The sequence below is a fragment of the Leptodactylus fuscus genome, chromosome 3, assembly GCF_031893055.1.
Source record: "Leptodactylus fuscus isolate aLepFus1 chromosome 3, aLepFus1.hap2, whole genome shotgun sequence".
NCBI classification, from domain to species: domain Eukaryota; kingdom Metazoa; phylum Chordata; class Amphibia; order Anura; family Leptodactylidae; genus Leptodactylus; species Leptodactylus fuscus.
The window spans coordinates 109,585,388-109,602,659 of NC_134267.1; the positions used below are offsets into that span (position 1 = coordinate 109,585,388).

The window sequence follows — 17,272 nt, forward strand, 5'->3', positions numbered from 1 at the left end:
CTCAGGAAGTGACATCATATCCACTTGTCCGCTTATGAACTTTTAAGTCCTTCATAGCACCGACTTGCTAAAATGATGTGTCCATAAGATCCTATATAGAGTTTAACTGCCATTATACTTCAATGACAGGGTGAACAGTGCCTCAGACATTTGCCTTCAGTCTCTAATGTTTGCTTTCTAGTGGCAAGGACAAGTACTAGATCAGATATAGTAATTACAACATATCTCTGCAGTAAGAAAAAGGGCTTGACAATCTAATATTTTTTCCCATACCTGCTTATTCGGTTTCTTTCAATTACCCACATAGTACCTGCTGCCAGAAGCTATACTGTACTCTTGCAGCTAGATCCGTGACTATATGACTGCTGGTGCAGCTGATAACAGGAACAGACTCTGTACTTGCTGAATCAAGCTTCAGAAATGTGAATGTAAAACTGGCTCCTAGAAAGTTGATGGGGAGATGAAAGAGTTTTCCCGAATGTTTTAAATGAGCCAAGACAATGCTGCTTCACCATCCTTTTTACACCATATAGATTGCATTACACTGTATAGACAGCAGGTTCTTATCAATCTATTACAAATAGCAATAACAGATTTATGTAGTTCCACAGTTGTAACCTCATATTTTTTTATTGACTACAATAAAGCAGAAGATTTATTTTGTCTTTCAGTTATTTGTCCATCTTCATGATTTTTATGAAGCATTAATGGGCAGAAGTTAGTTTGCTTTTCAAACCATTTAGCCACACCAAGAAGCTTATGTTCACAGAAAGCTTGTCCAAGGAACTGGAGGCCAAGAGGCAATCCTCGACTAGAGAGGCCTGCGGGGACTGTAATAGCAGGAATTCCTTGTAAGATAAAAAAAAACATAACATTGAAGATTTTGAGCAATTTGAGAGGTAACATTACCTATTAAATAAATATAAAAAGAATGACAAACTAAACAGAACATATATATCATTTGTACAACATATTACTATATTCTGTCAACAGAGGTTTAGAGGGAAACTTCAGCAGACACAAGAGATGATATCCGCAATCCCCTAACTTAACCTTATATTGCTCTTCTTTTTGACAAACTTCAAACTTGCTTCAAAGAGAATAATCCATATTCTATCCAATATCTTGAATGTAGAAGACAAATTCCAATGATGTGTTACCCAGGCAGTTACAAACTTAGGATTGTCTAGATAACATCTAAAGTGAGTACTGAAATTTGGTACATATGCTGTACTAGGTTCTTTCCAATGCTTCCAGTAAGAAAACACGACATATTGCCATCCTATCGATATGCCATCAATGCTGCCAGTAACAAAACACATTGAGAGAATGGATACAGTTTTTTGCAGAGACAGATAAGTCTTGAAACTAGCAGCACTCCACTCCATTCAAGTCACACTGTTGCTGCCCGCAAACCACTTCTGAGATATTTTAATCAATTGTGACTAATACCCTATTACTATTATCTTATCTTTTGTTACCTGTCAGTGACAGCTGGTCTCCCTAAAGAGAAAGCAGGGACATTTTTTTTCTTTTTACTGCCCCTGCATTGCCAAGTGCTGCATGTCTGCATAGTACTCAATGCGTGTAGTGTAGACAGCTATAAAAGCTGCGGATGCGGCTTCCTCTCTACCTGGCAGTCACATAGTCACTTGGTGTTGGCAGACTGCTGTAATCTAGAGGACCAGCTATCCAGTGTATACTAGAAGGTTGTATTCTGACGGCAACTGGGGCTAATATACAGTGGCATAACTAGGAATGGCGGGTCCCCGGGGTGAACTTTTGACATGCCCCCCCCCCCCCCGAAGACCTCGACTGACCCCCTCCTATGCATTCCTGCGTGCTCTATTATGCCCCATAGTGGCCCCTGCACACAGTTTTATCCCCCATAGTGGCCCCTGCACACAGTATTATCCCCCATAATGGCCCCTGCACACAGTATTATCCCCCTTAGTGGCCCCTGCACACAGTATTATCCCCCATAGTGGCCCCTGCACACAGTATTATCCCCCATAGTGGCCCCTGCACACAGTATTATCCCCCATATTGGCCCCTGCACACAGTATTATTCCCCATAGTGGCCCCTGCACACAGTATTATCCCCCATAGTGGCCCCTACACACAGTATTATCCCCCATAGTGGCCCCTGCACACAGTATTATCCCCCATACTGGCCCCTGCACACACTGTTATGCCCCTTAGTGGCCCCTGCACACACTGTTATGCCCCTTAGTGGCCCCTGCACACACTGTTATGCCCCTTAGTGACCCCTGCACACAGTATTATGTCCCATAGTGGCCCCTCCACACAGTATTATCCCCCATAGTGGCCCCTCCACACAGTATTATCCCCCATACTGGCCCCTGCACACACTGTTATGCCCCTTAGTGGCCCCTGCACACACTGTTATGCCCCTTAGTGGCCCCTGCACACACTGTTATGCCCCTTAGTGGCCCCTGCACACAGTATTATGTCCCATAGTGGCCCCTCCACACAGTATTATCCCCTATAGTGGCCCCTCCACACAGTATTACCCCCATAGTGGCTCCTGCACACAGTATTATGTCCCATTGTGAACACCCATAAACAATTATTAGGCCGGGGTCATGAGACGTCAGACGACTAGGCCGAAGCCTGCCCGTATCGTGGAGAGGTAAGTAACAGTGTTTTTTATGTTTCTTACCTCTCCCGGTCCGCCGATCATTATACTCGGGGGTCCGAAAAGACCCCCGAGTATAATGATAGCAGTGGTAGCGGTTGTCACCGGGCCCCTAATGTCCCAGGACCTGTGGCAGCTGCCTCTGCTGCTATGGCGGTAGTTACGCCACTGCGAATATATCAACCCTAGTTACAGGGAAAAATCACCATAAAAAAGTTGAAATGTCGAAATACTAATAATAAAGTTAAAAACAACATCACATCCTACCCCTAATTTTGTAAAATGTTGTAGAACTTTGTGCTAATAAAAATACAGGAAAAAAATGTGAATTTCCCAATTTCCTTTTACAATTTCCTAGATATTTAAAAAAAAATGCAAAAATAAAAATGGCATAAAATAAATCCCTTTGCATAACTGAGAAAAGACACTACGTGCTGAAGAAAAAAAAAAAGTCATAGCTTTCAGCGCATGAACTAAAAACCAGAAATGTGGCCAGTCATGAAGTGGTTATATAAAGCTTACCAGCCATGTTGGCACATTGTGTAAAGACATCATCCTGGGCACTGCGAGTTCTGTTATCCTCTTGGATGAATTCTGAGTAAGAAGCTGCTTCTCCTAGGGTGGTTGGAGTAAGTAAAATATCTACCCCAGAGTTGAAAACATTCACAAAATCATCTGCTATTAAACGTCGCACTTTCTGAGCCTTTAGGAAATACTTTTCATAGTTCCTGAAACAAAACAGAAGAAAAAACATTTTGCGGAATCCACTAACACCAAATTTATCAGTCAGGCAAGACTGATCCTTCTAATCTGAAAGAGATGACAACCCACCAGGCATCTTACAGCATCTTTCTTCTAATCTCCATCTAGGACACAAGCAAGCTTACCTGAACCAAGTGTCCATGTGTATGGAGGACTGGGAGAGATAGTTGTCGGCTCAACGAGAGTTCAGTCGACAAGTCTCTGACAAGTGTATAGTCAGTTGTTGTAAATGCAAAATAATCTTAGACTGAAAGGCTGTGAATATAGAAAATGAAATGCAGCCCTCATGGTCAACTTTTTAGAATTTGGAGCATTAGCTTACATTTTGTTACAGCACAAACAACCAAATGCTTCTCTAGGCAGTTGCGGCCACAACTGTAGTGTAAACTGAATAGCTTGGGTTTAGACTTTTTCTTCTGATGCTTTTTGTACACCTCTCTATACTTACATGAAGTCACCTGTGTTTGAAGTAAAGTCTTGAGACTTGTAGGCCTCTTCAATATGTACCTGGTGTGACCATGTCTACTATTAGCGGTAAACTACCATGCCTACTGCCAACAATTTTTGCAATAACTGTACCTAGTGAGCATGCTCTTCCTGGTATGATGTCAGAGTTGTGATGATACATCTGACCTTTCAGATATCTTCCTTTCCTCATGCAGAATCGGACAGTCTGAGATAAAGTGACTGTAATCGAGTTCTCCCTCTGACTTCTCACTGGTTATAGCTTTGCTGATGCAGAGTCTCATTCCTCCCGTTTAGTATTTAAAGGAAAAGTGCGGCCAGGAAATGACCTATTGTTTAAATCCTGTTTTTATATTAAAGATACCTTTTAGGATTTTGGTGATGTTCTTTTTAACTTACTATGTTATCTACTGAAATATACAGTAGATAATAACATAGTTATTAACATAGTAACAAACTATCCTAAAAATCTTGCAATTCCAGCTCTTGCCACGATGTTTGTGACTTCCTGTCTCCCGCAGATGGACCATAGGCCATAGACACAATGTCTATGGAGCAGACTTTATTAACTCTGATGGGGAAGAGGATTGCAGAGAGGATGTAGTGGGGAGGTAGATAAGCTATGAAATATTCTATTGTGACTGGTGGATTCTGTATCTTATCTACATATACATGATCACGTGTGTGCTTATACCGGATGTGGCTGCTACAAAGAAATCTACAGAAAACAGAAAGTGCCAGCATATTATATGGTTTAGAGGACAGAGTCAAAGAAACATCGTTTTTTAGGATTTTTTTTTTAAATGTAGAAAATAAAAATGGATAATTTTTTAAAACTTAAATTTTCTTTAAAATATTAAACATAACACGTGATGAAAAAAAATAGTAAATTTTCTGGAAAAACATTCCCTTTAGTGTTTCCATCTAGACAGATTTTTGGTAACTAACAATAGGTTTAGAGATTTTTCTTTCTATCAAGATCTTTCTGAATATTTGTGTCTTTTGTACCATTTCCTATTAGATGATGGCATACTGTATTCTGCAACAGTGATAATGAAATATATTAAAGATAATTTTATGAATCTGTTGCTCCAAACAGACAATGAATTCGCAAATAACCTATTGTCCTTGTTAATTGCTGGTTTTCCAGGAAGCCAGATAATGCGCACCATTAGAGAAAGTAAAATATTAAGAGGAACAGAATCCTTTACAAGGACTTATGTGCAAAATACATTTGTGTCTAATCTGTGCGTGCTGAATAGAAGCATTTCACAAAGAAAATCTGATTTTTGGTATTTAATCTCAAAAATACTGTAGAATTGCTGCCTATAGCTCTAAGAATATGAAGCACATAGGGGAAAGAGTTGCGATATCAATATAAGTAACTGTATATTTAACCGTAAACACACTTGTAGCTTAAAAAAATGAGAAAAAAAAGGTATATTTTATGCCTAATTGATTTGTTGTGACCCAAGAGGAATATGCATAACTTGGACACTTGGATTTCTTATGTTGAGCTGTCATGTGCATGATTTTGTTGTTAACATACTATACATTAATATTCTATATATCTAAAACATTATAAATGCAAGAAGTTTTTCTAGAACATTGCCCAAAGTGCTATGGTGAACACTTGCAGTATGCATAAGGGAAAACTAACATGGAATTCATTTTCACGGCGTGCCCATGTTATATCATGCATTCTGCTCTCTCTGGAACGTGTGGCCAGCCAGAAACACTTTTCATGTGGCATTATGCCACATGCCTCTGGCACAATGCTGCTCAAGCACGTAATATGGCTGCTACAGAGTATATGTGAGAAAAGCATAGTGTCTAAAGAAGGAAGGGTTTAGTTTTGAGAATGTACAAAACATATAGTATGCTGTCGTAGACAGGAACAAGCCAACTGCTGGTGGACAAGAACAAAGGGAATGGATTTCCATAAGAGAACTGTAATATGGAGAACGAGTAATTAAATATCTTTTGACAGAGGCAAACAATGATACGCTTTTACAATTTGGTAAAATCAATGTCTAGGTTAATGCTGAAACCCCTTTAAATATCACATTCATTGTGCAGATCATTAAAATATTAACAAATGCTTGCAATTTACATGCTGTTAACAAAAGGAGCTAGTGAAGAGTTATGAGAGGCAAACCTGGCAAGACTAGTTTCACGGATATTTGAGGTTTGTCTGTCAGTTTCAAACCAAACTTGTTACTCTTCAGGCGCCAGAGTATAATAAGTGGAAGCCTAAAGGAGGTAGGTAAACATAACATTTATACTCACCTTCCCTCACCTCTCCTTGGCTGTCTCATGGTGTCCCAAGACAGAGCCAGACTCTGCGAGGGGGCCCAGAAAAGGTGAGGGAAGCTGAGAATACTCAAGAATCTGAAGAAACCTCAGCGTATAATAGCGATTCATGGATGGCAAACCCCAAAAGTTCGGGGGGTGGGGGGTAACATTTTCCAGCAAAATTTGCAAAAAGTTTTATTTAATGCTATAAATGACTATAAAACAGCTATTAACATAATAGGACTTTAGATGTCAAAATAAAGGCTTGTTAATTGTTTTCTGACTAATCGGGCTGGGCGATTAATCAAAAAATAAGCAAGGCTAAACCAATGTGATTTTGTTCATATCAGTTATTTCGGCTTAGTTATTACAATATTTGCAGTTTCGTTTGGACCGAACTGAACTGAAACAGTTATTATGCAGCTAAGGGAGCATTCACACTACCGTCGGTGTCCGACAGCTAGTGTCCGCTGCTAATGTCCGTGCCAAATCTAGCGCAGACATTAGCATCGGACACCAGTTGTGTCCGTGACATTTTGCTTTCATTTAAATGGAGATCGGGTGCGTTCTTTTACACTCCGTGCCTGTCCTTACCTGTCCGTTCCCAAAGATGTCTGACTTTTCAAGCGGACAGCAAAAACCTACATGTCGGGTATTGCTGTCCACTTGAAAAGTCGGACATCTTTAGGAATGGACACTTAAGGACAGGCACGGAGTGTAAAAGAACGCACCCGATCACCATTTAAATGAATGAAAAATGTCACGGACACAGCTAGTGTCCGCTGCTAATGTCCGTGCAAGATTTTGAACGGACTTTAGCAGCGGACACTACCTGTCGGACAATGATGGTAGTGTGAACGCTCCCTTACTCAGATCTCCAATGTGTGTCCCTCCTGTCTTTGGTGCTTCTGGCGAATCTCATGAAGTTCGCCCAACACGAAATCATACTGTAAAGGGGCGTGGTTTAATGGGGTGTGATCTAAATAATAATTTTTAAATCGTAATCGAGGTTAAAAAAAAAAGCCTGATTACTGACTATTTTGATTTAATTTTGTAATTGCCCAGCCCTATTGACTAGCCATACAAATTGTTTTAGCTATAATGATTCTAATACTAGGACAGATTATTATTATTATTATTATTATTATATTATTACATGCAAAAATAATGTACAACATACAACAGCAGAGCACAATGTAAAGAAAGCTCAGATATCAATTTGGCAGTGATTTAGGAAGAAGTTAGCTAGAAGTTACGAGCCTGCGCCGGAAGAAGACATTGAAGATGACTCTGCGGACGAAGAAGTAGGCGGCGCTGGAGACACTTCTCTAACAGCGGTAGGGACGGCCCCATCACTGTTTGAGCGCTGGGGGCCTGCCCCCATCACGGCGAGAGAACTCATTTGCATACTGGTAAAAACCGGTATTTCTAAGGAACGGCGCAGTGGAGACCACGTCTAAAAGTAAGAAACGAATAGCCTTTCTAAAGGCTATTCCGATGTCTTATCCACAAAGAAACAGGTTTTAATGGTAAAATCCCTTTAAAGAGATGCTATCATTAGAATACCCTTCATTAGAATACCCTTCTCTTACCTTTATTATTCTGATCCTTGACGCCGTTCCTGAGGAATTGCTTCTTTCTTCCTTATGCAAATGAGTTTTTTCACAACACTGAAGGCATTCCCTAGCGCTCAAACAGCACAGAGGGCGTCCCCAGTGCTGCTTGAAAACTCTCCAGCTATGGCCTCTGTCTTTTTCACTGCCTCCACCTCTTCTCTCGCACTTCTCTTCTCTTGGTCCAAAAGCGATGACTGTGCATGTCTGTCAGCCATTTTCCTGTGGCTGAACGGGAAAGGCCACAGGAAAATGGTCGACTGCACATGTCTGTTGGCCATTTTCCTGTGGCCTCTCCCTTTCGGCCACAGGAAATTGGCCGACAGTCATGCGCCGTCGCCGCTTTTAGACCCAAAGAACAGGAGCGCAAGAGAAGAGGCAGTGAATAAGACAGAGGCCATCGCTAGAGAGTTTTCAAGCAGCACTGGGGATGCCCCCAGTTCTGTATGAGCGCAGGGAAACACCCCCAGTGCAGTGAGAAAACTCATTTGCATAAGGAAGAAAGAAGTAATTCCTTAGGAATGGCATCGCAGATCAGAATAATAAAGGTAAGAGAAAAATATTTATTGTAAAAGAGGGAATTCTAATAATAGAATCCCTTTAGCTGCTTATTTATACAACTAAACCAGTAGAAAGCAGGACAACACTAAAAAACAATGACCTACTGTTTCAGAAGGAAGAAGTTTCCAGATAATATTCTTCCCCTTACAACATCATTAAATCCTTCTCTTCTAGTAGCAGAATACATGGCTTCTGTCGAGTCTGTGACATCAGCCCGATGTCCTGCAACGCACAAAAGAAATACGACAAGCGTAAAAAAAAAAAAAGAAAAAAGAGAAAAAAAAAACATTGCCGAGAACACAAACATGAGGGACAATATAATGTTGTTTAAATAAGCAGTTGGAATACAAATGAAAGGTACATTTCTAATTCATGGAGAGTGACTGGATATGAAAGGATGAAAGGCAATAAGTACTCATCAAATATTTTCAGAAATGTTGTACTGTACACTTAAGGTCCAGCTGTTTTGCAGGAGATGACACACAAATAAGAAAAAACATACCAAATGAATGAGAACATGACAGCAAATGATTACATAAAATAATTTCAGACATCCTGGCACAATCCTTAAAGGGGCTCCATCATTGGGAAAAGTCATTTTAAACTAAGCACATACTTGCACAGCCTTTAGAAAGGCTATTCTACACATACCTTTTGTATGTTAATCTCCTCAGTACTTTTTGAATGAGATTGTTTTTATTCATATGCTAATTAGCCTCCAGAGTGCACCTGGAAGTCTCAGCGAGTACTGTCTGCTGTGTGTACAGCACAGGCTGCTGCTGCTAATGACTCATCAGCCTTCCCTGCTCTCACACATAGCAGAGAGTGCTCGTTGAGACTTCGGGTGCTCGCTGGAGGCTAATTAGCATATGATTAAAAACGAGCTCATTCAAAAACTACTGAGGTGATTTACATACAAAAGGTATGTGTGGAATAGCCTTTCTTAAAGGCTATGCAAGTATATGTTTAGTTAAAAATGACTTTTTCCCAATGATAGAGCCCCTTTAAGAGATGAATATAAAATTATATTATTATATCTTGCATGGGAAAAGCACAATTTAATTTTTTTACCATATTCCAGTCCATCAAATCGAGCCATATTTGAAGCAACCTCAGCTGTGCACAGGACATGGTAACAAACAATAGAGTATCTAGTATGAGGCATTGAAACCTCAACCACTTTGGCTCCAGCATTCTCCAACAAATCTGCAGCTTTTGTCCAAAGAGAAAGTATTTCTGTAGATAATCCAGGGGCATGATATTCCTTAATAAAAAAAAAAAACGTGCTAAATTCTGTGCAAGAAAATGTAATGAAGTATAAAACACAATACACACTGAATTAATGAAATATGAAAGGGAAGATGGCTACTCAGATTATATATCTCTACCCACATAATGAAACTAATACATGATCTGCAATGTTCCTTAGGTTGAAGAGTCCTTAAGACAAATTATTAGAGATGAGCGAACACTAAAATGTTCGAGGTTCGAAATTCGAATCGAACAGCCGCTCACTGTTCGTGTGTTCGAACGGGTTTCGAACCCCATTATAGTCTATGGGGAACATATACTCGTTAAGGGGGAAACCCAAATCCGTGTCTGGAGGGTCACCAAGTCCACTATGACACCACAGGAAATGATGCCAACACCTCTGGAATGACACTGGGACAGCAGGGGAAGCATGTCTGGGGGCATCTAACACACCAAAGACCCTCTATTACCCCAACATCACAGCCTAACAACTACACACTTTACACACTCAATACCACCTCTCTGACAGTAGGAAAACACCTTGAAACATGTGTATTTGGCACTTGCAGTGAGGAGAGCTTGTCACCAGCAGTGAATTTGGCCCTTGTAGTAAGTTGAGGTTGGCACCAACATTTGTTTTGAAAATCAGGGTGGATTGAGCCTCTAACCAGGAAAGTTGGGGAAAATTCATGGTGGAGGGAGCCTCTAAACACCCCAGTTTGGACCAATTCATGGTGGAGGGAGCCTCTAAAAACCCCGGTTTGGACCAATTCATGGTGGAGGGAGCCTCTAAAAACCCCAGTTTGGACCAATTCATGGTGGAGGGAGCCTCTAAAAACCCCAGTTTGGACCAATTCATGGTGGAGGGAGCCTCTAAAAACCCCAGTTTGGACCAATTCATGGTGGAGGGAGCCTCTAACCAGCCCAGTTTGGGCAAATTCATGGTGGAGGGAGCCTCTAAAAACCCCAGTTTGGACCAATTCATGGTGGAGGGAGCCTCTAAAAACCCCAGTTTGGACCAATTCATGGTGGAGGGAGCCTCTAAACAGCCCAGTTTGGGCAAATTCATGGTGGAGGGAGCCTCTAAAAACCCCAGTTTGGACCAATTCATGGTGGAGGGAGCCTCTAAAAACCCCAGTTTGGACCAATTCATGGTCGAGGGAGCCTCTAAAAACCCAAGTTTGGACCAATTCATGGTGGAGGGAGCCTCTAACCAGCCCAGTTTGGGCAAATTCATGGTGGAGGGAGCCTCTAAAAACCCCAGTTTGGACCAATTCATGGTGGAGGGAGCCTCTAACCAGCCCAGTTTGGGCAAATTCATGGTGGAGGGAGCCTCTAAAAACCCCAGTTTGGACCAATTCATGGTGGAGGGAGTCTCTAAAAACCCCAGTTTGGACCAATTCATGGTGGAGGGAGCCTCTAAAAACCCCAGTTTGGACCAATTCATGGTGGAGGGAGCCTCTAAAAACCCCAGTTTGGACCAATTCATGGTGGAGGGAGCCTCTAACCAGCCCAGTTTGGGCAAATTCATGGTGGAGGGAGCCTCTAAAAACCCCAGTTTGGACCAATTCATGGTGGAGGGAGCCTCTAAAAACCCCAGTTTGGACCAATTCATGGTGGAGGGAGCCTCTAACCAGCAGAGTTGGGGGAAATCAGGGTGGAGGGAGCCTCTAACCAGCAGAGTTGGGGGAAATCAGGGTGGAGGGAGCCTCTAACCAGCAGAGTTGTGGGAAATCAGGGTGGAGGGAGACTCTAACCAGCAGAGTTGTGGGAAATCAGGGTGGAGGGAGCCTCTAACCAGCAGAGTTGGGGGAAATCAGGGTGGAGGGAGCCTCTAACCAGCAGAGTTGGGGGAAATCAGGGTGGAGGGAGCCTCTAACCAGCAGAGTTGGGGGAAATCATGGTGGAGGGAGCCTAGTATTAGCAGAATTGTGCAACGCTTATGGTGGATGAGTATGAGGATGCGGAGGAATTGGAGAGGTTGAGCACAGACATGGAGTTTCATGTTGGGGTGCTTTACACAGGTGGGCACAAAAATGAAGGCTCTATCCAGTGGTGGTTCATTTTTATCAAAGTGAGCCGGTCGGCACTCTCAGCTGACAGACGGGTGCGCTTGTCAGTGATGATGCCACCGGCTGCACTGAACACCCTCTCAGATAGGATGCTGGCGGCAGGACAGGACAGCACCTCCAAGGCATATAGGGCAAGTTCAAGCCACAGGTCCAACTTCGACACCCAATACGTGTAGGGCGCAGAGGGGTCGGAGAGGACAGGGCTGTGGTTGGAAAGGTATTCCCGCAACATGCGCCTATACTTCTCACGCCTGGTGACACTAGGACCCTCCGTGGCGGCACTTTGGCGAGGGGGTGCCATCAAGGTGTCCCAGACCTTAGACAGTGTGCCCCTTGTTTGTGTGGACCGGTGAGAACTTGGTCGCCAACTGGAGGAACTGCCCTCCCTGCCGCCAACGTCACATGCTGGAAACATCTCCATCATATTCTGCACCAATTGCTTGTGGCAAGCATTGATGCGATTGGCCCTCCCCTCTACCGGAATAAGAGGAGATGTTGTTTTTATACCGGGGGTCAAGGATAGCAAAGATCCAGTACTGGTTGTCCTCCATGATTTTGACAATACGCTTGTCGGTTGTAAAGCACCCCAACATGAACTCAGCCATGTCTGCCACAGTGTTAGTTGGCATGACTCCTCTGGCCCCACCGGAAAGTTCAATCTCCATTTCCTCCTCATCGTCCAGGTCTACCCATCCGCGCTGCAACAATGGGACGATTCGAAGTTGCCCGGAAGCCTCCTGTATCACCATCACATCGTCGGACAACTCTTCTTCCTCCTCCTCCTCCTCCATTAAACGCGATGAAGCGGACAGATGTGTGGACCTACTCTCCAGCTGTGACGGATCGGATGCTATCCCTGACTCCTCTGTGTGATCCGAGTTATCCCTGATGTCAATCAGGGATTCTCTCAGAACACACAAGAGCGGGATTGTAAGGCTCACCATCGCATCCTCAGAGCTCACCCTCCTTGTGGACTCCTCAAACACCCGTAGGATGTCACAAAGGTCTCTCATCCATGGCCACTCATGGATGAGAAACTGAGGCAGCTGACTTTGTGGCACCCTAGGGTTTTGTAGCTGGTATTCCATCAAAGGTCTCTGCTGCTCAACCACTCTATTCAACATCTGAAACGTTGAGTTCCAGCGTGTGGGGACGTCGCACAAAAGCCGGTGTTGTGGCACATGCAGGCGTTGCTGGAGAGATTTTAAGCTAGCAGCGGCTACTGTCGACTTGCGAAAGTGGGCGCACATGCGCCGCACTTTCACCAGTAGCTCTGGAACATTGGGGTAGCTCTTTAGGAAACGTTGCACCACTAGGTTGAAGACGTGGGCCAGGCATGGAACATGTTGGAGTCCGGCAAGCTCCAGAGCTGCTACCAGGTTCCGGGCGTTATCACAAACGACCATGCCTGGGCCCAGGTGCAGCGGCTCAAACCATATTGCCGTCTCATCGAGGAGGGCATCCCTCACCTCGGAGGCAGTGTGCTGTCTGTCCCCCAAGCTGATCAGCTTCAGCACGGCCTGCTGACGTCTACCAACGCCAGTGCTGCAACGTTTCCAACTCGTAGCTGGGGTCAATCTAACAGCGGAGGAGGAGGCGGTGGCGGAGGAGGAGGCGGTGGCGGAGGAGGCGGTGGAGGAGGAGGGGGGTGTTCTTCTCGTGTCCCTGCCAGGAATGTTAGGCGGGGAGACGAGGTACACCGGGCCAGTTTGGGAAGCAGTCCCAGCCTCAACTACATTCACCCAGTGTGCCGTCAGTGAAATGTAGCGTCCCTGTCCGCATGCACTTGTCCACGCGTCGGTGGTCAAGTGGACCTTTGTGCAAAGCGCGGAACTAAGGGCCCGCCTGATGTTGAGTGACACATGCTGGTGCAAGGCGGGGACGGCACACCGGGAGAAGTAGTGACGGCTAGGGACGGCATAGCGAGGTGCCGCAGTTGCCATCAGGTCCAGGAAGGCGGGAGTTTCAACAAGCCGGAACGCCAACATCTCCTGGGCCAGCAGTTTAGCGATGTTGGCGTTCAAGGCTTGCGCGTGTGGGTGGTTAGCAGTGTATTTCTGCCGCCGCTCCAAGGTCTGAGAGATGGTGGGTTGTTGTAAAGAAGCGCCTGATGGTGCCTTTGATGGTGCAGGAGAAGGAGATAAGACAGGAACAGGGGAGGATGAGGAAGAAGTCAACAAAGTGGCGGAGGCAGATGAAGTGGTGTCCTGGCTCGTCCTCTGGAGTGCATCGCCAGCACAGTCAGCAGTGGCAGTGGCAGAGGCAGTGGCGTGAACGGCAGGTGGCCTTTGTCCTGCCGTTGCTGCCTGCCACTGATTCCAGATGACGGCGCATTGAAGTGGTGGACAGGTTGCTCTTCTCAGAGCCCCTAATCAATTTCAAGAGGCAAATTGTGCAGACAACACTATATCTGTCCTCGGCGCATTCCTTGAAAAAACTCCACACCTTCGAGAAACGTGCCCTCGAGGTGGGAGTTTTTCGGGGCTGGGTACGAACTGGAACATCTTGGGAGATTCCGGGTGTGGCCTGGCTTCGCCTAAGCTGCTGACCTCTGCCTCTAGCTACCCTTTTTGGTGCTGCACCTGCCTCAACATCCACACTACTTTCCCCGCTTGACATCCCCCCTGTCCAGGTCGGGTCAGTGTCCTCATCATCCACCACTTCCTCTTCCAACTCCTGTCTCATCTCCTCCTCCCGCACAATGCGCAGGTCAACTGGATGCCCTGACGGCAACTGCGTCACATCATCGTCGATGAGGGTGGGTTGCTGGTCATCCACCACCAAATCGAACGGAGATGGAGGAGACTCTAGTGTTTGAGCATCTGGACACAGATGCTCCTCTGTTAGGTTCGTGGAATCGCGACGTGGAGGGGCAGGTTGAGGGACAATGAAAGGAGCGGAGAACAGCTCTGGGGAGCAGGGACAGTTGGGGTTATTGTTCTGTGAAGCTTGGGAATTTTGGGAGGAAGGAGGACAAGACTGTTGGGTAATAGGAGGAGAGGAGGCAGAGTCTGACTGGCTGCTGGACAATGTGCTGTAAGCGTTATCCGACAGCCATTGCAAGACCTGTTCCTGGTTCTCGGGCCTACTAAGGTTTGTACCCTGCAGTTTAGTTAATGTGGCAAGCAACCCCTGGCACTGTGGAGTGGCGCAATGCTTGCTGCCCCACAGGAGTAGGCACGGGACGCCCTGTGGCTTCACTGCTACCTTGCTCCCCAGAACCATTCCCCCGACCTCGCCCACGGCCTCGTCCACGTCCCTTTCCGGGAGCCTTGCGCATTTTGAATTCCCAGTCAGAAACTGGCACTATATAGCAGTAGCAAGAAATGAGGGTATTTGTAAACCCAATATATTCTTTGAATTCCCAGTCAGACAATGGCACTATATGGCAGTAGCAAAAATTGTGGGTGCACGTAACCCCAATATATTCTTTGAATTCCCAGTCAGAAACTGGCACTATATGGCAGTAGCAAGAGATGAGGGTATTTGTAAACCCAATATATTCTTTGAATTCCCAGTCAGACAATGGCACTATATAGCAGTAGCAAGAAATGAGGGTATTTGTAACCCCAATATATTCTTTGAATTCCCAGTCAGACAATGGCACTATATAGCAGTAGCAAAAATTGTGGGTGCACGTAACCCCAATATATTCTTTGAATTCCCAGTCAGAAACTGGCACTATATGGCAGTAGCAAGAAATGAGGGTATTTGTAAACCCAATATATTCTTTGAATTCCCAGTCAGAAACTGGCACTATATGGCAGTAGCAAGAAATGAGGGTATTTGTAACTAGAGATGAGCGAACACTAAAATGTTCGAGGTTCGAAATTCGATTCGAACAGCCGCTCAATGTTCGTGTGTTCGAACGGGTTTCGAACCCCATTATAGTCTATGGGGAACAGATACTCGTTAAGGGGGAAACCCAAATCCGTGTCTGTAGGGTCACCAAGTCCACTATGACAACCCAGGAAATGATGCCAACACCTCTGGAATGACACTGGGACAGCAGGGGAAGCATGTCTGGGGGCATCTAACACACCAAAGACCCTCTATTACCCCAACATCACAGCCTAACAACTACACACTTTACACACTCAATACCACCTCTCTGACAGTAGGAAAACACCTTGAAACATGTGTATTTGGCACTTGCAGTGAGGAGAGCTTGTCACCAGCAGTGAATTTGGCCCTTGTAGTAAGTTGAGGTTGGCACCAACATTTGTTTTGAAAATCAGGGTGGATTGAGCCTCTAACCAGCAGAGTTTGGGCAAATTCATGGTGGAGGGAGCCTCTAAAAACCCCAGTTTGGACCAATTCATGGTGGAGGGAGCCTCTAAAAACCCCAGTTTGGACCAATTCATGGTGGAGGGAGCCTCTAAACAGCCCAGTTTGGGCAAATTCATGGTGGAGGGAGTCTCTAAAAACCCCAGTTTGGACCAATTCATGGTGGAGGGAGCCTCTAAAAACCCCAGTTTCGACCAATTCATGATGGAGGGAGCCTCTAAACAGCCCAGTTTGGGCAAATTCATGGTGGAGGGAGCCTCTAAAAACCCCCAGTTTGGACCAATTCATGGTGGAGGGAGCCTCTAAAAACCCCAGTTTGGACCAATTCATGGTGGAGGGAGCCTCTAAACAGCCCAGTTTGGACCAATTCATGGTGGAGGGAGCCTCTAAAAACCCCAGTTTGGACCAATTCATGGTGGAGGGAGCCTCTAAAAACCCCAGTTTGGACCAATTCATGGTGGAGGGAGCCTCTAAACAGCCCAGTTTGGGCAAATTCATGGTGGAGGGAGCCTCTAAACAGCCCAGTTTGGGCAAATTCATGGTGGAGGGAGCCTCTAACCAGCCCAGTTTGGACCAATTCATGGTGGAGGAAGCCTCTAAAAACCCCAGTTTGGACCAATTCATGGTGGAGGGAGCCTCTAAAAACCCCAGTTTGGACCAATTCATGGTGGAGGGAGCCTCTAAAAACCCCAGTTTGGACCAATTCATGATGGAGGGAGCCTCTAAAAACCCCAGTTTGGACCAATTCATGATGGAGGGAGCCTCTAAACAGCCCAGTTTGGGCAAATTCATGGTGGAGGGAGCCTCTAAAAACCCCCAGTTTGGACCAATTCATGGTGGAGGGAGCCTCTAAAAACCCCAGTTTGGACCAATTCATGGTGGAGGGAGCCTCTAAACAGCCCAGTTTGGGCAAATTCATGGTGGAGGGAGCCTCTAAACAGCCCAGTTTGGGCAAATTCATGGTGGAGGGAGCCTCTAAAAACCCCAGTTTGGACCAATTCATGGTGGAGGGAGCCTCTAAAAACCCCAGTTTGGACCAATTCATGGTGGAGGGAGCCTCTAAAAACCCCAGTTTGGACCAATTCATGATGGAGGGAGCCTCTAAATAGCCCAGTTTGGGCAAATTCATGGTGGAGGGAGCCTCTAAAAACCCCAGTTTGGACCAATTCATGGTGGAGGGAGCCTCTAAAAACCCCCAGTTTGGACCAATTTATGGTGGAGGGAGCCTCTAAACAGCCCAGTTTGGGCAAATTCATGGTGGAGGGAGCCTCTAACCAGCCCAGTTTGGACCAATTCATGGTGGAGGG

The 17,272-nt window shown here is 45.2% G+C and overlaps 1 protein-coding gene across 1 annotated transcript in view; it reads right to left on the reverse strand.

Annotated features, from left to right (window-relative positions):
* Positions 1-603: 603 nt before the first annotated feature.
* Positions 604-17,272, reverse strand: part of QRSL1 (glutaminyl-tRNA amidotransferase subunit QRSL1) — a 39,162-nt gene continuing 22,493 nt past the window's right edge. Inside the window, exons 8-11 of the mRNA XM_075268149.1 lie at positions 9,427-9,619; positions 8,460-8,577; positions 3,182-3,387; positions 604-848 (exon numbers count right to left, since the gene is read on the reverse strand). Coding sequence (XP_075124250.1) covers positions 637-848; positions 3,182-3,387; positions 8,460-8,577; positions 9,427-9,619 — 729 coding nt within the window. The 3' untranslated portion in view covers positions 604-636. The remainder of the gene's footprint in view (positions 849-3,181; positions 3,388-8,459; positions 8,578-9,426; positions 9,620-17,272) is intronic.